This window comes from Serinus canaria, chromosome 12 (assembly GCF_022539315.1).
Source record: "Serinus canaria isolate serCan28SL12 chromosome 12, serCan2020, whole genome shotgun sequence".
NCBI classification, from domain to species: Eukaryota; Metazoa; Chordata; class Aves; order Passeriformes; family Fringillidae; genus Serinus; species Serinus canaria.
The window spans coordinates 18,184,193-18,207,129 of record NC_066326.1 but is presented as its reverse complement, the minus strand read 5'-3'; the positions used below and the strand labels follow the sequence as shown (position 1 = coordinate 18,207,129).

At 45.5% G+C, this 22,937-nt stretch overlaps 1 protein-coding gene across 3 annotated transcripts in view; it reads left to right on the top strand.

The window, feature by feature from the left end:
- Positions 1 to 22,937, top strand: part of VGLL4 (vestigial like family member 4) — an 85,367-nt gene that overhangs the window by 48,440 nt on the left and 13,990 nt on the right. For all 3 annotated transcript variants that reach the window (XM_050979218.1, XM_050979219.1, XM_009090974.4), the window contains one exon: positions 11,353 to 11,539. In XM_050979218.1, coding sequence (XP_050835175.1) covers positions 11,353 to 11,539 — 187 coding nt within the window. The remainder of the gene's footprint in view (positions 1 to 11,352; positions 11,540 to 22,937) is intronic.

The window sequence follows — 22,937 nt, the reverse complement described above, 5'->3', positions numbered from 1 at the left end:
GGATGTTTACAGAGCCTTGGCTGGCTTCTCTATCTTCAGAAATGCTTCTCTCACTGATGTTACATAACCCATGTGTTTAACTCAGCTTGTCACAAAGAAAAGGTTTGAAAAATTGTTACCTTTCTTTAAAAACTCTTAAAAGTCCAAATACCTAAGACTGTGACTGCTTTGAGGTACATTATCTTCGCCTTAACAGCTAATCTGTGGGTGTTCTGAGTCGCTCTTTTAAATTGATCGCTACCCTGTTTGAGTTCAAGTGTTTCTCAACTGGTGTGTTTAGCAACAAGTATGACAGCAAACGTTTTAATGCTCACATTTGCATAGATTTTTAATCCTCTCTGCAGAATCCTTGTTCTCACAGAAGCCCAGTTAATGCAACTTTTAGCCAGCCCTGTGAAATAAACAATGACTGTTATCCTTATTTACAGTGGGGGATAAAGAGCTGGAACTGGTTGAACTCACAGAAGTTTGGGATAAAGCTGACAGCAGCATTCCAAGTGCCTCCATTGGAATATTTTGCCACAGCTGCTAAACCTTACTGTGGCCTCTTAGTAAAGAAAATTGCTTTTACCTGTTGGAGATGTTCAAATAAAATATGTCATTAATCAGCTAAGCAGGTAAGCAGGTAAGAACCATGATTCTTGGACTGATGCTGCATGGTCTTGATCCTTACTTTGTGCTCAGCAGTCATGGAGGGGAAACAGGAGATTTTGGACCCAAATATTGTGACTTTGGTACCTCTGTAGTGGACCCCACCCACACTGAGGTGATGGAATCTCCTTCTGTGGATGTAGTTGAGTCTTTTTAGGTGGTAAAAGGAATGAGGCCCTGCAGACAATGCGGGGAAGAATTTGAAGTTCCCCAGTCTGAGCCACAGGAGCTCCCCAGGTCAGTTCCTTGAGATCAGGGCCTGTTGAGTTGGATAAAAGGAATGTGCCCACAGGTGTCAATTTTTATATTCTCTTTGCAGGATGGGTTGGGATCAGAGACTTAAGGAAATGGCAGTCCAGCTGTGCTCCTGCAGTGCCAGGCTGAGCCCATTTAGGACCTGAAGCAGGGCTTCCAAACCTTTTAATTAATCACTCAGTGTCTCACTGCCCCCAGCATTGCTGTTTGGTTCCATTAAAAACTTCACAGTTAATACAACCCCTGCTTAATTATGGGGTGGAGCATCTTAAATGTGTGATAAGGGGGGGTAGAGCTCTGCAGAAATGTTTTTCAGCTGAGATGGGGAAGGTTTTAACAGATGATTCCCTGGGGAATTCTATGCCAGTAATGCAGTGAGATGTTTGATTTCTGGCTCCTGTGGGAATATGTGATGTGAGTGGTGGGTCACAAACACACAGCTGACGTGGTTCTGTTACCTTTGTTTTACCAACCCATCTGCACTTCCTGTCTTTTTGGGTTCTGTCAGGATTGAATTGCTTCTGCAGCTCTGAAATAAATAGAGAAGGAGCCTGGAGTTGTTGTCAGAAATGAGATTCAGCTAAGGACTAGTAGTGTAGGGCAGGAAGACACAGGCCCAACTGAAGGCAGAGTGTAGTTTGGTGCTGCTCACCCCTTCCAACCCCATGACTGTCAAGATAACTTCAAAAATAAGAACCTCTGCTTGTTCTTGTTTTTCCAAGAGTTCTGGAAAACCTGTCCTCAGTGCCCAGAAAACTGTGAGAAAGGCTGCCCAGGCAGCATGTAATTTCTTGGTAACAAACACAATCCCTGCCTCTATCTGCCCTGCCTTCTCTTCCCCTTGGAGAGAACATTGATTTGGAGTGACCCTGCAACTTGGCCCCACAAAGCAACCCCTGCTTGTGAAATAAACAGCCAGGCTCTGCCCAGTGCTGCCATCCCTGCCCTGGCTCCCTCTTATCCCTGGGGCAGCCTCCAGCCATCCCAGCCCTGCTGCTGGCCTGGCTGGGAGTGCTTCAATTCACATCCACCACCTTCAGCCCTTCTGGGCAGGAATTCATTCTGGCTTAGCAGCTTTTTCACAGCTAAACCTTGTAGTGGAGCAACAGTTTGAAAGCTTTTGTGCTCTCTGGTTAGCTCATTTTTTCTGTATACCTCTTCATAGCCATTTTCTTTTTCCCCAGTAAAATCAATCTAGTTGTGTGTCATGAATCCAAGATTAAAAACTGCTCTGTTAGAGGCATAGGTTCAGTTTTATCTTTTTTCTTAATGCTGCTTGTTTTGGAAGACAGTCCTGCCAGCCACAATGGTGATGTTTTTGCTTTTATGTGTTTCTTTATACCAGCATCCATAACCCTGGAGAAATTAGATGGAATCCTTTCCTCTGAATCTCATGAGCTGCACTTTTCTAGAAGCCTTCACAAGTTCTTGGGTAATAAAACATGAGAGCAGGAGCTGAGGGAGTGTTGAGCTGTACCTCAGAACAACACAGATCCAGAAGATTGAAGCTCCTGTGTTCACCATCCAGGGCTTGTGCTGAGCCGAGTTTGCTTTCTTTTCCTGGCTGGGGCAGTGGCTGGGCCCTGCCCAGGAGGTGGGTTAGGCTGGCACGTGCTGCCCCTCTGCCACGCTCCAGAGAGGATCTGGAGGGGCAGGCTGGCACGTGCTGCCCCTCTGCCACGCTCCAGAGAGGATCTGGAGGGGCAGGCTGGCACGTGCTGCCCCTTTGCCACGCTCCAGAGAGGATCTGGAGGGGCAGGCTGGCACGTGCTGCCCCTTTGCCACGCTCCAGAGAGGATCTGGTTTCCCTCTTGAGGCTCCCCTGCCTCCCTGAGGGTTCCCAGGGTCCCCCTGCCCTGTGCAGTTGTTGCTGCTCCCTGGCTCTGCTCTCCCTCTGCACAAGGGATTTTGGAGCCCCTCCTGAAGGACAAAGGGATTTTGTTCTCCACAATGGGTTCTTTGTGGGAGGGAGATGGGTTGGGGTTGTCCTGCTGCTCACTGGATTAGAATCTTGGAGATTCTGTCCAGTGTGGCTGGAGGGGCTCAGTGTCCCTCGTGTGGGAAGCCATGGGGGCTGCACATCAGGTAGCCAAATCCAAGTGGAAATCCAACTTCTCCCTGTGTTTGGGGTGCCAATGCGATTTTTTTTTTCTCATTTCACTGGTTTAGGAGGAGAATTTGGTCACTTGGATGCAAGTCCCAGGGATCTCCTCAGGATCTTGCACAGTGCCCTGCTTTATTCCAGATCCATCCCAAAGGCAGCACCCACCCATCCAGGTCTTTTCCTAACATTTTAAATCCATCTGCTTTTCTGTTCATATTTTAAAGCATTTCTATCCTCTCTTGAGGGCTGTTTTACCTTCCAGGTAGGGAATTTGGGGAGAAATAAAATGGGAATAAAAGAAACATTGCTGGAAAGTGCAATATCAGATTTCACAGCTCTTTCAGAGAGCTCATTTTCTCGATGGTCTGAATTTTTCCACATGCAGCAAAGGAGAATAATGTGAGAAAAGGTGTTCAGAGCATGTTTATTTTAAACTGCAATAAAAGCCTGTAGTACTTCTAAAAATAGGCTCCAGTTGAAATAAGTGGAATATTTTTTTACCTTTCTATTGCACCTTCTCTTTCAAACCCTTATGAAGGAGAGTGTGCACCATTTATTGGGTTGACTTTTACTATGGCCCCCTTGCAAGTGACCATCTCAGGATGAATATTTGAAGTGTGGTTGCTGTAGCACATCCTGACTGTGCTCATACCCACAAGGGACACTGAACACCCAGAATTTAAATTGTGTGACAGGATCACAGCCATGGAATATCAGCCATGGGAGCAGGGGTGGGTTACACCTGAGGATCCAGTAACAGAAACAATATCCAAAAAACCCAAAACCAAACAGAGGGAAGGTAACAAATATTTTCTCTTTAGCGGGAATTATTCAAATCTGAGCTTTTACAAATTGAATTTGTATCTCTTGGCCATCACGTGACAGCACAGCTATAAGGTAGGATTTAGTGCATTGAAATACTGCTTTAGCCCCAGTTTTACAATTTCTTCTGTTGTGACTTTGATTTACTTTTGGAATAGATGGCAGGGCTTCTGGCTTGGATTTTTTCAGCTGGTTTTTGATTAGCTTAGCTTTGCCATATTTTATGTAACAAAGACTGAGTGTTGGTGAACAAAAAAAAAAAGAACACCTAGATTTGAAACCACCTTTGGTCTGAGAAACAACACCTTCAACATGTTCCCTTAATTATATTTCACTCCAAAAAAATAATAAAAAATTGGTAATGCTTTTGCATTTCAAATAAAATCACATTATCATGTGTCTTTTGCTGCCCAGTGAAGAGGAATGTCGTGTTTGCTAAGCAAAAAATAATATGGAATTGACTGTTTTCTGCATGGCATGTAGAGGATTCTTCTCCCTTTCTTCCTTCCTTCCTCCCCTCCTGTGTTTGGGATGCCCAAACTGCTGCCCTTGGCTGGACTCAGGAGCTGGGCTTGGCCCAGAGCTTGGTTCTTCTCTGAGCAGAGACAAAATGATGATTGTGCTAATTCTTAGTCCCTGTTAACTGACTTTGGATGGTTGATGCAGGATTTCCCTGGGAGAGCTGGCAGAAGGGCTCCAAGGCTGCTCCTGGGGTGCAGCCTGGCTCCTTGAGCACAAACCCATCCTCTGTCAGAGAAATCCTTCCTGACGCTGGTGTTAGCAAGTACTGCAGGCAGCCCTGGTGTTATTCACCTGCAGATCAGTGCACTTTCACCATTGACTTCATCCAAATCATGCCTGCCAGATCACTGAAACCTTCTTTAGCCACAGTTTGCTGGGCAGGGACAGGGACTCTGAGCAGAAAAAGCAACACTTTTTTCAGAGTTTTGTAAGAGTTACCTAAATGGGACATGATCTTAGTCAGAGCTGCGAATTCATGAAGTAATCTGATGGTCTAAAGTTAGACCCGAGCCTGAGTTCATTGTTGGGCTGGAAGTGAACACAGCCTCACAGTCACAATTGTTGAGGTGTGAAAGCTGCAGTTTGACAGAGGAAATATTAAGGAGCTCTGCCAGACCACAGCATTTAAATTTATTCCACCCTGCTTTCCTTGTGGCAGATCTGCTGCCCTCTTTCTTCCCATGCCTTCCATTCTTCCCTCCTTACCAGGGAGACTCCCTCAGATATTTTTAGGTACCAGGGAAAATACCAGGTACCTGAATTTTTCAGAGAAAGTCTTTAGCTATTGTTGAAGTGTTCAGCAAAGATTTTTTTCATTAATGTTATGTATTTGTGAACCAGTTTGTGGCACTGAAGCAGTTCCCCAGCCAAGGCAGTTGATGTAGCCATGGTGTTTTGTACAGCTGTGCTTTTACAGCGTGAGGAGAGAGAATCTCAGAGGAGTAGTCAGTTTTTCACACTACCCCTGAAGGAGCAGATAGGGTGATGTTGGCTTGGGAGAGGCAAATTTGCCATTTTCTGCCTGTTGCACTGTAGGTTTTGGTACATAATGCAGAATAATAAGTAGAAATGATCTCCAGTTTTGATGAACAAGATATTTTTGGAAGGATCCTCGAGCGAGCCTGCTGCAGGCTGCCAGTGATGCTGCTGCACCAAATTCTGGCTCCTCTGTGAGGCTTTTGAGGGGAAGAGGAGGAGAGTGGGTGGAGGTGATTGAATGCAGAGGTCACTCTTTAATGTCCCTGCCTGCAGTGTGGAGCAGAACGTGTCCCTGCTTGGCAGGCAGGGGCAGCTGGAGGAGCCAGCCCAGAGCAGTCACTTTAATCACAGTATTTTGGTTTTGGCCATGGGTTTTCTGGCGTGCAGATCTCTGCACAGTGGTAGCCAGAGCTTGCTTCCAGGAGTAAGTGCTGTTCATATGTTTTGTAAACGGAGGAGAAGAGGCTTTTTGCCAATTTTTCTCCACATGTGTATGTGACTTTCTGGTTTCCTAAATTAGCTTTTTGTTATCATAGCAGAAAGTCAGTAAAATATGTGGCAGATAAAGGAATCAGTAAGCTGGCTGCTGCAAGAAATCTGTCAATTATAGTAAAGAATATTTCCAAGATCTGATGTCTTAGCAGCATGTTTTAATCAGGCTGTTGCCATTAATACTTAATTTTTTGTTGTTCTGTGCTTTGCTGTTTTATTATGCTCTCCAGATAGGCCTGTTTAATGTACTCTAAAGGAAATACAGGCTACTGTGACTCTGTTTATAGTGGTTGATCTACTACTTCCCAGAATTAAGTCTTATTTAAGCTCATCTTAAATCACAACTTCTGTAGAAGCAGCCCTGAAATAAAGTAGTGGTGCAGAATGCTGGTTTTTGGGAGAAGGGATTTTGTTTGTTTTTCTGAGTGGGGGTTACAGAAGTGCTCAGCAATGATACAAATAACATAATTTGTAATTCTTCTTGGGATGTCTTTCGTGGTGACCCAAGATTTCCTCCTGAGAATGGATTAATTTGTTGTCTTTGGTCAAGCAAGTGAAGCAGATCTGCCTGGAACTGCTCACTTTTCAGCCTGCCTGCAGGCTGCTTCACACAGATCTGATTTCAGGGAAATTTCCCAGTGCCAGGGCTGTCAGTGCTCTCCCCCTGTGCAGTGGGAGGTGCAGTAACACCCAGAGCAGGCAGCTGGCCACATCTGCACAGGGCCTCAGTGCTGCATTGCAATTCTCTGCTGAGAGCTTGCTCTGATGACTTCTTGAATTGAGTAATTTGTGGTGGCTTCCCTGCTTGGTATTTGATATCTCAAATCATGTTATTAGTTTTATTTTGCGCATGAATTGGAATTTTTATGCCATTTATTCCAATTTATGTTGACACAGACTGATTTCTGTGTTTGCCGTAGTGGAATAAAACATTCAATAGTTTAGAAATTTGTTCCAATCTATTTGTTATTCAATCTCCTAATGATTTTTAGAACATAGTGATAGAAAATAAAATAAATTTTATTTTATAATATCTTTTCCACATCTGTATTGCTTTTATGAAGATCTTGGCTTTTCACCATATGCCATGAAAGTAAATGTTGATCTTGAATCAATAGAAAAAGCTGCCCTTGAAGGTCTTCATGTTCTACTCTTTCCTGGGAATTTGGCCTTAAGAACATGAGGCAACTCCTCTCACTAATGAGAGTTTGTCTGCAGGTATTGGAAAAGGTAATTAAAGGTGTGATGCCCATTAATTAAAGTCTGTTTAATGCTCTTGCCCGTGATTTTTTTTAATTAATAGAGTGGCCTGAGGTCATAGTAATTCAATCCAAGACCTTAAAGGTAAGGACCTTGATGACAAACACCACAACTGAAGAATTTTAAGGTTTTTTTTTTTCCCTAAAAGTTAATAAACTTGTCAGGAATTCACCCTTGTGGATAAATCCACATGTCAGATGAAAAACAAAAACGGGGTGAGGGCAGTGCCGGGGTTTTCTTTCGAGGAGTTTTACTCTAACCTAAGGTTAGAATGGGTGCAGGCAGAGCTTAGGTGCAGCCTGAGCTCTGCAGGACAAAGGCTCGGGTGGGTTTCTGGGCTGTAATTAATGCTCACACTTTGTGCTTCACCAGCAGCCAGCGGGACAGAGGAAATTGGGAGGGGGGATAGGATATGGCAGCCCTGTCCCTGCAGCCCGTACCCAGTCACAGGAAGGAAGCTTGCTGCCAGAACAGTGTATATTTTTTTTCCCAGTCTTTGGTGACTCCTGGAGCTCTCAGACAGATTTCAGACCCCTCTGGTGTCTCTCTGTCAAGGCACACTTGTTAAAACACGGCTTTTGCTGTCCTGGCCGTTCCGCTGGGGCCGCAGGCAAACAGAGCTGGACATGCTCTGTTTGCACAGAGCTGTCCCAGGGCTGTGAGGCTGGGAAGAGCCCTGCTGGCCTGGCAGACATTGTGCTGAGTGGAAGCACTTCCAGCAGGCTCCTAAGTGGTTAAAATCAAGCACATTCCTGCTGGCTGCATGGGCTGGTGTCAAGCGAGAGCAGAGCTGCTCTATAGGCAGACACTACGTCACGGCCTTATCTTTGTTTAGCTTGTCTGTGCTTTATCATGTTGCCCAACAGTTTTAATAAAAAAAGAGAAGGAGGAGGAGAAGGGGAAAGAAAAAAAAAAAAAAGACTAGTATGAATAGTTGTAAGTAGAAGTATCTGAAAGCAGCAGATCTGGAGTGCCTTCCACCAGCTGCTGGCTGAAACAAAGAGGAGCATTATGAGAGGCACAATAAATGTGTTTGCTATCTCTGCTCTGAGTTGCAGGGCAGACACAAGCCGTCACAGTAATGAATTTTGAAGCCTGGAGTTTGGACTTGGGGAATTTATAAAACACAGTTGTTTTATCAGAGTGTTGCCTTGCCAGCTGTGTGATGGGAATCTGGTTTCCATGGAGTGTGGTCAGCTGGGGGAGACAAATCTAGTCCCTAAAACAGCATTTGGGGCCATAGTCTCCTCTGTGGTTTCTCTCTCTCTGCTTTAAATTCACGTTTGGTAAGGAGGAAAGTAGTGGGGGAGGAATGTTATTTAAATGAAGAGCAGTTTTAGCCCTAATCAAATGTGCAGGCCCCATGAGAACTCAGGCTGCTGTGCAAAACCAGTACAGGAATTTGCATTTTATCCCTCTAAACAATGTAAAGAGATTGTTTCCTTGATTTTCACTGCTCTCTGGACTCTTTTTGGCACTGTTCTGCTGCCTGGTGTGGGTAGGAGGGGCTGTACAAACTGAGCTGTCCTGTCTGTCCCCTAAGAGACTCTCACTGCTCCCACCTCTTCAAAGTTTGGTTAATTTGATTAATTTTGGCCCAGTGGTGCTGGTCAGATCCTGGTATGTTTGGCTGAAGTCTTGGTGTTCCCTGCATAGTCAGAAAAGTGCATTACCAAATTGGACAGGCTTTCATTAGAAGCCCTTCCTTTCTTTGCTAAATTTCTTTAAAATAGGTTTTATCCAGCATACCATAGCATTTTTACCAGATTTTATACTCAATCTGAATGTTAATATATAAATGCTGTTCTTACCATACATAGAAGAAATGGCTATTTTAATTTTGAATTTAAAAAAGTCCCAATTTTGGTAATTGTATACTATCAATGTCCTGTTTGGGGAAAAGGGCAAGTTTCTGATTTACTGGATTGAAGAACGCCTAGGGATCTTTGGTGTTTTGTAAACACCCAAGTTAGCTTTTCATAGGTATTTAAAGTGCCCAAGGCACTTAGGAGTTGCTCAGGAGTCAGTGGGAGTGAGGTGCCCACACGGAATCTGTAATTGCTGTTGTGGAATTTTGTGTTGGAGTCCCCAGCAGTGGTGGGAGATGCTGCAGGGAGAAGAGTGATTGTGCATGGGTGGGAGGACACAAGCTCCAGCCTCAGGGGCTGAAAGCTTCATCTCTCATTGCTTCTAGGTTGTTCCTTCTCAAAGACAGCAGTGAGGGAGATTCCTCCTGGAGAGGAGCTGGTGTGATGTGGTTTGCTTTGAAAGTTTAGAACGTGAACACTCTGTAGGTGGGGGTTTCTATTGGCAAAATCCAAAGGAAAACTGCACAAATTTAATGATCTGTAAACAATTTCCAAAAGATGTTGTGTTGATAAAAGCTTTTTTCATGGTACTGGGGTGGTTGTGGGTGCTTCTCAATTAAAGTTTGGTTGGAACAGGAGAGCTCTGGGTGTCTGTCCCAGAGCACTTGCAGCAGGGCACAGTTTTTGCTATTTAGAGCTGAGATGGAAAGTTCCTATTTAGATTTGGTGCCAGAGTCTTTAATAGAAATCATGGCTTGTGGTGTATTATAGGTCAGCGTATATTTGCTAGTTTATATTATGCTGACTAAATTGGCAGAATGCTTATTTTTACTGGTAAACATTCAGGAGGTTTTCTCCTCGCTCCTTCTTTTCCCAACAAAATGTTATTTGTCGTGTGTAGGAATTAAGGCAGCATTTTATAAATCATCTGCCTCGGTGGTGATGTGAAAATGTGTGGTGGCACACAAAGATTTCCATTGTCAGGTACCACAGGGCTCTAGATGGAGTTAACTTAGGCCTAATTTTAGGTCTGGAAATTATGGCTGTGTAAGAAACAAAATGCTTCTGGCAGTGTAGGAAAAATACAAATTCTAAACTCCAGCAAAAGCAGCTATTTCAGGGATATTACCAGAATAGGTAACTCTGGTTAATTCAGCTCCTCTCCAAGCCCCTGATGGAGCCCCAAAAGCACTTTTTTTACATCTTTAAATCCCTTTGAGGTCTAAAAACCACCAGAGGATGTGAGTTCCAGTAAAGTCCATCGTGGTGAAGTGCAGCACTGTGCTCCAGGCTGTAGGAGTAGTGAGACATTTAACTGAAATGGGAAAAGCCTGGTCAGGCTTTAACTCCTGCTTAGCAAGGATCTGTCCTGTGCTCTGCACAGCCAACTGGGGCATCCCTGCAATGACTTACACAGCTCCATATGCTGGCAATGGCTTTGCTGGGGAGTGTGACATTATATCAAAACTCACCATCCACTTAGCCTGCTGCCAGTTGGAAATCAGCATTTCTGTGATTCTTCTGCTGAAGGATTGTGCTCTTTTGTTCCTGAGTCCAAACGTCACTTTAAAGTATAGAGAAAGATGTTTAGGGACATGTTTAAAAGTTGAATCAGCAAGTTCCAGTTTCCCCCCTAATTTTTTCCCTTGCATAGTTATATACCAGACAAGCTTGTTTTGGACAGCATTTTATAAAGGGAATCATCTGAGAATCTGAACGTTTATTCAGTTTTAGATCTGGAATATTTGGCATTAACGTGAACTGTAGCCCTGGAATTTATAACCGCGGCTGTAAGAAGAGGAACAAAGCTTTTATTTCTCTGTGAATAGTCATGGTTTGCAGAGTGAGGTAATCACAGCCCAGCGCTGGGATTGCAGCCTGCCAGGGGAGGAACCTGAGTGAAAAAGCTGAGAGGGAATCTGAGTGAAAAAGCTGAGAGGGGATCTGAGTGAAAAAGCTGAGAGGGGATCTGAGTGAAAAAGCTGAGAGGGAATCTGAGTGAAAAAGCTGAGAGGGAATCTGAGTGAAAAAGCTGAGAGGGAATCTGAGTGAAAAAGCTGAGAGGGGATCTGAGTGAAAAAGCTGAGAGGGGATCTGAGTGAAAAAGCTGAGAGGGGATCTGAGTGAAAAAGCTGAGAGGGGATCTGAGTGAAAAAGCTGCTGCAAAGATGGGTTAGTTCAGCCTTTGGGATCATCCGGGGTGAGCTACCCCTCTCCTGGTGCCTTTTCTCACCGCTTGTTCCAGCATAAAGCGTGGTTTGGGATGCCTTGTCCATCCTACAGCCGCGTCCCACGTGTGCAGTCTGGGAGGTGTTACTGGGGAATTTCGGGGGACGTTACTGGGGAATTTCAGGGGGTGTTAATGTGGAATTCTGGGGGGTTTTGCTGCATGCTCCCCTGGGGGGTGTCTGTCACTGTTGTCCCCGTGGTGGTGACCCCCTGTGGTGTCTCCCCGGGCAGGTGAAGCGGCGCTGAGAGGAGAGCCCCGAATGCAGCCCCTGCAATCCCCCGCGCTCAGCAACCACCGCACGGGCCCGCCGCCCATCAGCCCCAGCAAGAGGAAGCTCAGCATGGACCAAGGGGACGAGGAGCTGGACTGTGAAAATGACCACGTCTCCAAAATGAGCCGCATGTTCAACCCGCATCTGTAAGTGCCTCGCGTCCGTCCCCGCGCCGAACTGAGCGCTGCCTGCTAAAATCTGCTAAAATCGTGTCCTGGCTCCAACTTTGAGCTCGGTTTTTTTCCCCTTTGTTCCAGTTTGTGTGGGAGATCTGCACCAGAGCCGCCGTGATTAGATGGGTTTTCATGTTTTCTTTTGTTTTTGTACAGCAGTGAAGTAACAGGAATTAGCTCAGCCTAACTATTTATAGCGAGCTATACGTATTCACCTTGCGATTCCTGCAGCATTGTTCCCTCGCTCTTTGTAAGGCGCTCCTTTCACTTCCCCCCATTCTGAGGCTCTCCGGCTGGGGGTGGGGAGGCAGCAGCAGCAGCAGGAGGAGGAACACAAGTGCTTTGCATTTTTCCGAGGCCAGCAGCTCGGAGCCAGCTGCTTCCTGGGCTGCCTTGACAACTGGGCAAGCGGCAGTTGTTGCTAAACATTCCTGCTCTGACAGTCAGGTGTGGAATGTGCCGGCCAGGTAAGGCGTTGATGAGCTGTGTTGGGCAATCAGCAGATGCCATTCCTGGGAATGCGAGCCTGGCTGGCACTGCTGCAGAATTCCTGTCATTCCTGCCTGGAGGAAGCCATGGATGGAGCTCCTGTAGCTGCTGCCTCAGCTCCTGCAGCCCCGGCATTCCGCGCATTCCACAGTCATGGGATGTGGACGGAGGGATTTATCCTGCCATAAATCACCGCAGCCTTACTCACAGGCTGGGCCCGCAGTCTGCAGCCTTGGAATTTGTTACAAATCGGGAATCCAGCGCTGAAGTAATGCAAAACAATGAAAGCTCCCTTCTCATTTACAACATACCTCCTCCTCTCCCCGCAAAAATTAACTATTTATAGCCTTGCTCTGGGGCCAGGAGGGCTTGGAAAGAACCCTGCGCTGCATTTCTGGATGCACGACACAACTGAGGAGATTTATGGCATTTTTGAAATCTTATGTAACTTTATGGGGGAAAAGTGTGATTTTTTTTTTTTTTAAGGCTCATTTTCTACTGATGAAATAAAACACAGCTGGCAGTTACGTACATTATAACACTTTATATAGCGGAGGCCATAAAAATAATGAAGTCTGAACCAAGAGACTCATGTGCAACCAAGGTTCAAAACTAAAAGATGCAGGCAGTTATTTCATGTGATCCCTTAGCTATATGTCAGAGCTGTCTAATAGTTTCCACTGTGGTAAATTTTTATGGTTTTTTTCAATAGATTCTTTCTGTGATTTTGTATATGAGACATTCATCTTTTCTTCTTGCAATAAAAAGCACAGGCTTTCTGCCCAGGGTTCATGTGGCTTAATCTGTTTCAATTAAACTATCTGCTGCAGATGAATTATAATCTAAAATAGCATCCATGAGACCATCTCATTTTCTCCTTTATTTTGTAAGTTTGATCTGGCCATACAAAAGTATACTTTCAATGGAATGTTATAAAAACTCAAACATTTTTGATTCATCTGAAATAGCTGGATTTCTGTGTATTTCAGATATATCAGAAAAGTTCACAAACATTCTCTGAATTTTATTCTCATTTCCCCACCGCTTACTCAAATGAAGGGGTTTTTTTAACTTTTTAAAATATTTTTCATCTTTTTCTGAATCTGATGTTCTGGTTTAACAGTAGAATTGGATTACTCAAGCCCTGTAGATCTGTCCAGAGGATTTGAGTTGGGAGATGGAAGTGTGTGGTGGAAGCTTGGCTTGCTCACACGCAAGAAAACACACTAGATTTGGGGAAAGAATTATTTTCTGGAGCACAATAATGGCAGCCATTGGAGTGACTTGGAGGTTCTGGAAGTGTAAGGTTGACAAGGTTCAGTTTAGAAATCCAAATGTGTGAGAGATGTGGAGAGTAGTGAGGAGATCAGGTGCCACGGTGTCTGTGGTGTCAGCAAAGACATTTCTGGGACTGGGACTGTAAAAATTAGTTTGAGGCTGTGTTTGGAACTTTACAGGGCTAAGTTCCCTGAAAGCACAGGATGAAAGTGCTCCTGACACAAAACCTGGGCACAGCTGACAGAAGTCTTTATAACCTCCAGCAGCAGCTCTTGTTCAGGCATTTGGGTCTTTGTGGTGGTGCTGGTAGAACTGGGAAGCAGTTGTGTATTCATTCTCTTAACACCAGCATCTTGTGGCTGGAAATGTAATTAAATAGGCCAAGGATTGTGTGTTTGGTTCATTATAAATGGTGGAACCTTTTTGTTAGCAATTTGATCTTAACTCTGGGGTAGCAGCACCCCACTGTGCTTCAGCAGGAATGAATCCATTGAAAGGCTTTGGATGTGTTATTAGAAATCCAGTTACGTCAGCCTTTTGTTGGGAAATGGAGTGCTTGGAGACATTCCCTGCTCAGGTGTAATTCCCTGAAGGATCGTTTGTGAGCTGGACTTGGGTATGTTTACTTTTATTGTGGAAAAACACAACTATTGGAGTGCAGTCTCTGGAGCAGAGTGAATCAAATGCCCTGGCAAGCCTAGCAGGATCCTCAAATGTGTAATGGAATGAATGTGCAAAGAACACTTTATCAAATGTGCTTTTTCAAAGGAGAGAATTCTCAACATTAGGGTAATAATGTACTCGAGAGCTTGTGGATTAATTAAAAAAAAACCCAGCATGTGACACTGCCTCCTTTTCACATACTTTTATAACTTCTATGTTTTTGTGGTGATAGAAGTTGTGAACACCCATAAACTCCTTGGCTGGGAAGAACAAGTACTTCCAAATTAAAATATAGTGATACAGGTAATACAGAATTCCCTTATTTTTTGCTGTGTTTACCTTGAAATGCACTCACTGAAGTTAAGTCTTGCTAAAATAAAAGCTGCTTTTGGCTTTGTGCTGCTCTCTGGAGGAGAAGGGAGCTTGTTTTGAGGCTCGGCTTGAAACATGGCTTTGTTTTCCCGTGAATTCACTAAAACCACCGTGGTTTACAGCAGAGTGATTGGGAACCAGGATAACACGGAGAATTCTGTGCGGTGCAGGGGCGGCTGGCTCAGTCCTGGCCCCTCTGGGCAGTGCTTGGGGCAGCGCTGCCGGGCTCGGGGCCGCCGCTGCCGCCCGGGGCCCTCCTGCCCGAGCTCCCTCCTGCCCTGGCTCCCTCCCTGTCTCCTTCCCTTTTTCTTTCTCTCTTTCTCTCCTGCTCCCCCCCTTCCCTGTCTTTCTCCTGCTCTCCTTCCTCCCCTTCTCCCTCCCTCCCTCACTCCTGCTCTCCTCCCTCCCCTTCTCCTTCCCTGTCTCACTCCTGCTCTCCTCCCTCCCCTTCTCCTTTCTGTCTCACTCCTGCTCTCCTTCCCCTTCTCCTTCCCAGTCTCACTCCTGCTCTCCTCCTTCTCCTTCCCTCTTCCTCCTGCTCTCCTCCCTCCCCTTCTCCTTCCCTGTTTCCCTCCTGCTCTCCTTCCCCTTCTCCTTCCCTGTTTCCCTCCTGCTCTCCTTCCCCTTCTCCTTCCCTGTTTCCCTCCTGCTCTCCTTCCCCTTCTCCCTCCCTCTTCCTCCTGCTCTTCTCCATTCCCTTCTCCTTCCTTGTCTCACTCCTGCTCTCCTTCCCCTTCTCCCTCCCTCTTCCTCCCGCTCTCCTCCCTCCCCTTCTCCTTCCCTGGTTCCGTCCCGCTCCCCTCCCTCCCTCCTCGCCGCTCTCCTGTTCCCTCTCTCCCTTTTCTTCCCTCCCGGGTTCTCTGCCTCCCAGCAGGGCTCCCTCCTTCCCTCCGGGCTCTGTGGCTGGTTCCCTCCCTGGTGTCTCTCTCCTCCCTCTGCCGGTCCCTCCCGTTCCCAGCCCCGGCACACAAAGGCCGCCTTGTCCCGGCCGCCCCGCCGCCCTAAGAGTCCCCAGCGCGGCCAGCGGGCGCAGCGCTGCCCCCTCCAAAGAAATGGCCTTTGCAATTCAGCCGGGGACCATTATTTTTGTTCCTTGTCTGGAGTACTCAGCCTGGAAGCTGGCGTTTGGGGTTTGGGACCAGCGGGCTTGTGCGTGGAGACTTTTCCCCTCGTTCCCGTTTGGTTTGGTGGCATTAGGGTTGCGATGGGAATTAATTTCTGTGTAAAAATCTTCCTGTGGCTAAATGATTGCAGCTGTGAAGTCGAGGGAACAATTGTCTTTTGGTTTGTGTGATAAATAATTTGGCTTTTTCTTGTAATTAAAGGTCTGCACATGAATAAGTTACTTTAGAGTATATCTGTAAAATGATGTGTAGTTCCAGACTCTTCAAATTCTGGGCTGTCTTCAGTTTTGTTACACTGAAGAATGATGGTAATCCTATCCAAAACGCTCCTGAAGTTTTTTACCATGAATATCCCAATGGCATTTGCTTACTTTAATGACACTGTGATAGAAATTAGTGGGCAATCCTTTAAAAAAAAAGTGTGCTAAAAGTTTGTTATTAAAGTTTTATTTGAAGACTGTGGAATAAGTCAGGCTAGAACAGAACATTTCATCCAACCTCCTGCTCAGAGCAGGCTCAGCTGCATCTTCAGTGAGTTTAGAGTTGCTCAAAGGGAGAAATTCTGAGTAAGATGAGAAATATTGAGTAAATAAAGTTCCTCATCAGGGGATTCTTGTCACCTTCCTCCTTAGCTTGGCTGAGAACACGGTGGAAATGTTCTGCAGAAAATCAGGTCCCTGTTATGGAGGAACGTGGCTCCAGCAGGGCTTGAAAAGATGCAGAGCTGGCTCTCAGAGGTAGCGTGGGAGTTGTCAGAGAAGCTCTTTGCTGCTCTTTGGGTTCCAAACTTCATGTGGTATTGAGAAATATGTTCCCACTGTCATTTTATTGTGACAAATTGGAGTTGGGAAAAAAACCCAGCACACAGTTGAGAACACCCAAAGTGTCTCTCATCTGCTGAGTGAAGTGTCTTCATCCAGTCCTTGGCACAGATGTGCCCTTGAAGGATTTTGGGGTTCACCTGGGGCTCTCAGAGCCAAACTCCTCAGTGGAATTGAGCCCATGTGGCTCTTGGTGATTAGGTGGACAAAGGATCACAGAGCAGGTTTCAAACTGCTTTTCCTAAGTTTTTTCCCTTTCCTTGTCATCGGTCCTTGAGTGACGGAGGGAATCAGACATTTTCTTATTTATTAATGGAGATCACATGCTGCACAAAATTAAATTGTTTTCAAGAAATATGTGTGAAATGGAACCTTCAGAGACAGACTTGAAAGAGCCACCATATCTGAGTTAATATTTAACACAGAGTTGTGCAGTTCTTAGCCACAGGGGAATTTCAGAAAGCACTCCAGTCCCTTTCAGTTGAAGCACATGTGAAAGGTTTGTTAGGAACAGTTTCAGGGCTAAAAGCAATTTGATTGATAGCTTATCAGTACTTCACAAAAAGACCTATCTGTCAAAATTTGGGTAGATGTTGAGGTACTTGAAAAGCCAGGCAATGTTAGCTCAGGTGTCTCCTCCACTTGCAGACAGAAGGGGTTTGTTAGCCAGCTCCAGATTTCTGCTTTGATACCATGTTTTCCACTTTCATTTTCCATCTTTTGTGGAGGAGCACGACCCTTCCCTGGTGTGGCAAGGCTCCAAGCTGCCTCTCAGGGCAAAGCTGTGTTAGTGTTAGGGAAGGCATCTGGGACCCTGTGCACTCAGGGGTGCAATGGGAGCCACAGAATCACAGAATATTCTGAGCTGGAAAGGACCCACAGGGATCATGGAATCCAACTCTTAAATGAATGGGGAATCCCTCGAGCCCTGGTGTTGGATTTTTACCCCAGGGTAAAAGCAAAATTTTACATTGTGTGAATCAATCTGTGTCTACATGGGGTGAAATTCAGCACCAATCCAAAATCCTGAGATCTTAGAAAGAAGCAAAGAAAGACCCAGTAACCTTTGCAAACATACTCTGGATGTATATCCAATCCCATGGAAACAAAGGTTTAATCTCACTTCTTTCTATTGAACCATTTTTCCAGATGTTTCCTGCAGTTTGACAGATGTGCCTTTTACTAGAAAGTTGTGCTCTTGAGAATGAGAGTGTTATGGACACAGTTGCTATAGACAATGACTGTGTGAGGGTAAGGTTTGGAATAAAACCTTGCATTAATTTCTACTTGAATCAATAGTTTCAAGTTCCTTAGTTCCCCAGGCTGGCAGCACTGATGCTGTGGGATAGCAGGCACAGGCTGGCAGGTTTAACTCCTTCCTGCAGCATTGCCAGCTGCTGGCAGACTGCTGCAATTCCCAAACAGTGAGCTGGGGGATCCCAGGGAATCCTTGAGCTACAGCCCTGGGGCTTGTGGGATTCCCAAGGCTGGGCTGTGCAGGGCTGGGGCTGGTTTGGTTTGGGGTTTATCCTCAGAGGAAGAGGGGAATAAAAGGACTTTGCTGCCATTGGGGTCTGGAGGGTTTGATCCCAGTGGGAATTGTGCAGAGATGGATCCCATGGGGGGGATCCTGGTGTGGATGAGTCCCCAGCTGGACTGGTCCCAGTGTGGGTGATGGATGCTGTGTGGGTGGGTTACAGAACCACAGAACAGTCTGAGTTCTAAAGGGCCCCCCAGGATCACCAAGTCCAGCTCTTCATTCAGTGAATGGCCCATACAGGCATTGAACCCCAGCTGTGCTGGTGTCAGGAGTGGATGGATCCCACGTGGGCATGACTGACACCACTGGCATGAGTGATCCTCTGCTGCCCAAATGGTACTTCATAAACCTTGGTCACACTTCTAATCAGCAACTGTCCTGATTCACTAACCAATGCCTTCAAAAGGGACGAAGCAAAGTCCCCAAACATTTTTCCTTGTGATTTGCTTTTCTAATTAAGTGTCCCCTAAACCAGAAGCTGCTGTGGGAGGAGACTCTTGACTGCACAGCATGGGGTGCCTGAGCTGCAGAAGTGCCCTCCAGACACTCATCTGTTGCTGCTGGGGTCCAGCTTTCCAAGGAAATATTTTACTGTATTGGTCTGAATAGTTGTGCAATATACAATGAAGCTGTTACTGTTTTTATGGTGCTTCTAGAGTTTTCGGTAATTCAGTTTTTATTAGCAATTACAAACAGTTTCAATAAACTTTTAATGAAATGTTTATTCCTTCTTTAAAACAGCCTGTGAAAAAGTCTAATTTCTTGAAACCAGTTGTTAAAACACTGCTCTTGGTCTGAAGGCCTAAAGAGCCTGGGATTTTTTTTGAGAATTTTTGAACTATGTGGAAGTGAACTATTATAGTTTTTTAGCTTTTCCTGCTTCACCTCAGCTAATGTTACAGTGTGTATCTGATGGATGGAGACCATAATTTGTAAGTTTTAAGGATCTCAGGCCCTTTTCCCTTGTTCTCCTTTGACCCAATGAAGCTGGAAGGGAAGGCTGTGCAGTCCCATTTTCTCCTGATGATTTGGCACAGTTAATTCCAGCACTGTGACCTTATTTTCAGAGGCTGGTTTGTGTTGTTAAAGCTCTTACCAAATTAACTGGCCATGCCATTGCTGTTGATATCTTTCACTTCCCCTGTTATCTTTTTGGAGAAGATTATTAATCTGCTCCTCTGCTGTAAAATTCAACCTGATGCAGTCTTTTAGGTGGTAGAACTGGGGGAAATCACAGACTTGTGAGAATTTGGAGTTCATGGATTGATTCAAGCTGGTACCAACTTTTACAAAAACAGTTCCATGACAGGCCTTGGGTGATGATCAAAAATACCTTTTCCAAATAAACAAAGTAAAAAGTTTTGCAAGGAATAACCCAGTGAATCCTCTAAGAGAGGATAACTGACAGTTTGTGTTTCCTTTAACTCTCTTGGCAGGTTTCCCCAGTGAGTTTGAGCACCAGCAGCTTTTCCCAGAGCCTGCAGCACAGCCTGGAGTGCCCTGGCAGTGCTGAGTGCCCGTGGCTGATGCTGGTGCCCCGGGCCATGACCCACTGCAGCATTGGATGTGCAGCCTTCCCCCTGACACTGGCCCAGGGTATTCTCTGGGTGGCCATAAATAGATGTTATGGTATTTTCCAGTGACTGGGTATAGAGGGCTCGTTGCACGTGCCAAGTTTGATTTCAAAAGGAATTAAAAAGCTGCACATGACCCTCTGATGGATGGGTAGAGTGCAGGAGGACATGTGTGCCAGAGGGGTTTGGGTGGGCACTGCAGTGGGTACAAATGAATCCCTTCACACCCTCTGACCTTGCAGATGTTTCCATTAAGGCCTCCATGCTCTTTCCTTACCCTCAGGTTTTCCTTCCTGCTTGTTTGAAATGTGGAGTGTCTCTTGGACCTCATGTTTTTATCCTTTGCTCTCCTGGAAGTTCTCCCCTCCAAGTATCCTAAGTGCCTTAAGCACTTGAAGCAGCTCAGAATTCTGCAAGGACAGTTTTCCTTTCCCTTCCAGCAGTGGTTTGCTGTTCTAGGTCCCATCCTGTTCATCCCAGCACCTCCAGGATCCTGCCTTGCTCCACTCCCTCTGCTTCACCAGCTCTGTTTGACTGCCTCAGGTGTCTCAGAACACCCAGGCACTGGGGTGGCTCCTGCAGGGCTCACTTTTGAGCTAGAAGGGACTTCTGGGCTGGACTGGCAGCTGTAGGATGGAGTTGCTGGCACACTTTGACGTGTCTGAGCTTTGCTGAAACTGCCATCCAAACAAATGCTCTCCAAAGGGCAGCAGCAGCATCTCCCAAGGATCCCACATCCTCTGCAGGGCCTTTCTCAGCTTCCCAAACACTCCTGCCACCTGCTCCAGAAAGAATCCTTCCATGCAGCATTTTCCTAGTGTGCCCTGCAGGATTTTCCAGAGGCAGCTGGAGCTGCTGTTGTTCTTTGAAGAGAGAGTTGTGGAGAGGTGGCTGTAGCAGATAAATCCCAAAGGGTTGGTTGCTTGTCCTGTCTCCTTCCCAAGCACTGCTCTGCTCCTGGGCAGGAGCTGGGAGAAGGAAGGCAGAGATGCCCTGGTACAGGTTAGAGGATCAAAGAGTTTCTCCTCTTGGACTGATGGGATTGCTGGGAGGCTGAAACTTTTTGACTTTTTGTCCTCAATCCTTGAAAAGTAAGGATCTGATGGGAGCTCAGCTGCTGGTTCCCACCTAGCAAGAGTTAAACAAAACTTTGGAGATGTGGAAAAGGGTTATGTTTATTGTCCAGAAATCGCTGTGCATTTTAGGAAATTTTTGCTACAATATTCATTTATACCTAGACACTTTTTGTGGTAGCACTGAAATCTGGAACTTTCTCTTGTTTCTTGGAAAGCTCCAGCTATTCATGATTTTTAAATTTTATTTACAGGCTAAATTTTTTTAATTTTCTTTACAGGCTACCTACCTGGTTACCATTTCAGAAGTTTCCTGGGTGTTTATTATAAGTGAAATTTTGGTTGTTTATGTCTCAGGAATGGCCTCACATAAAGGCTCTTCAAAAAATGCTGGAAATTTAGAATGAGCCATCAAGTGTGCCAGGCACAAGAGAACTTAAACACAGGAGTTGGAGTAGGTTTGGAGTTGGAATATATTTGGAGCTGTGCAAGGCAGCAGCAGTGCAGAACAGAGAGATTAGTGAGTCATTTTTTCCCCTTTTTAAAAAAGTTGAATTTTAGGTAACCTGCAGTCTGTACCTGTTGCAGCAAGGTCACTTTGTCATTGTTTCTGCATTCTATTTGTACACATGTTCCAGCAGTGACAGAATTTCTAATTTAATAAATGAATAAATCCCTGAGTTGTGCTGTTATAAAGCAACCAGTGCTGTCTTCTAAAACAATCCTGTGAGTGTTGGAGCAAAGGTGGCCAGCCATTAAAAAAGAATCCTGTGAGAAAAACGAGTAGGATCTGAGATTGTGTTAATTGATTTTACTGTACATTAGATTTAGATTTCACTTCTGTGGGCTTGGCTTTGGACTGAGCTCTTATGTCATGCAGTTCTCTTGCATTCTTTCATACTTGTGAGTATGAAGGCTTCAGGAAGGGAAATTCATGTGAATCTGAATATTTGTGCTTGGTGCAGGCTGTAATGGGACACTCCTTGGTGCATTTCACAGCTCATTATTGGTTTCTTTCTTCTGCTGTGAAATCTGTTCTCCTGGTTGATTCCATTTGCAAGTAACTGTCTGCTGCAAGGTTTATCTCTGAAAATCCTTCTTTGGTGAGGATAAATATAGAAAGTCTGGCTTGTGTTTGTTTATACGAGATGATCCCGTTTCTTTTTAGTGCTTTTTTTCAATGGTTTAGACTTAAAGGTCTTTCCTTTAAGGGAGGGTGTTCATTATGTTTCTCAGGAAACCATTCCTGGTTCTGTGGCAGGAGTGATTCCTGCAAAAACCAGGATCTCTGCGAGTTTTGGGATGGAGTACTGAGCCAGAAAAGAAAAAGGCTGCTCAAAGAACTGGGAAGCACAGAGCTGACAAAGTGGGATGGAATGGGGCTGTGTGTTTAGATGACAGTCACTCAAGAGGGCATTGGGCTGCTTGGAGTATTTTTTCATGTTCTGAATACTTCAGATAATTGGCTGAGACTCAGAACAAATTGCTGCTGCTTTCAGGATTGATTGGGGGTTTTGTTTGTTTTTTTAGTGAATTTGTATTGCTTCATTCTGAGTGAGGAACTCTTAGGACTTTTCTCCCTGGATGTATATAATCACATTTTGAAATACCACTTTAAATTCTAGTTTTCCCACCTCTCAGTAACAGAATTAAAGTGTGCCGGTAGATACTTTGCAGGAAATGATGTTCATCATGTGGAGCAGATATTTTGTATCAGGTTAGAAATCCTCAAGCAGCCTTTAACAAAATCAGCTGCTCTCTTCCCGACCTAGTGAATAAAGGCAGTAGAAGCTGATGGAAAACAAATATCATAAAGATGCTGAAAATGTTCAATCATATCAGAATGAGGTTGCAGAAATGCAGGTTTGCCCTCCAGCAAGGCAAACCTGCATTTTCTGTGTGTTTGTGTGAAGAAAGGGGCTGCTTGTTCTTTGTGCGAGCAAAACTCCGCAGCTTCCATTTGGAGCCAGCGCTGCAGTTCTGCCAAAGGCAGCCAGAACCGTCTGTGATTCCTTGCCTCCGAGGTACAGTAATGCTTTTGGCAGCATTCCTGAGGCCTCTGCAGGCTGGAAGTGAGTGCAGGCAGCGCTGTCCCCTTCGTGGGCCTCTTTTTTCCCTTTTCCTGCAGCAGCTGGCAGGGGCCGCCTGTTGCTGTGGGCCGGCTGAGAATTCCCCCCTGGCGGTGCCAGCCAGCAGAACAGCCTCGGGTGAAGCTTCTGCAGCACAAAACCCTGGGAGCAGGGGGGGTTACCCACCTGGGAACAGGGGGATCTACCCACCTTGGAGCTGCTCACTGCCATGGCTGTGCCTTTGGGGACAGCCAGCCCAGCACATGATGCTTGGTAAGTGCTCCGATTCACTGGGGAGCAGCTGGAAAAGCAGGGCTGGGTCTTAAGGATTGGAAAAATTCACTGGAGGTTGGGATCGTGTCTAATTT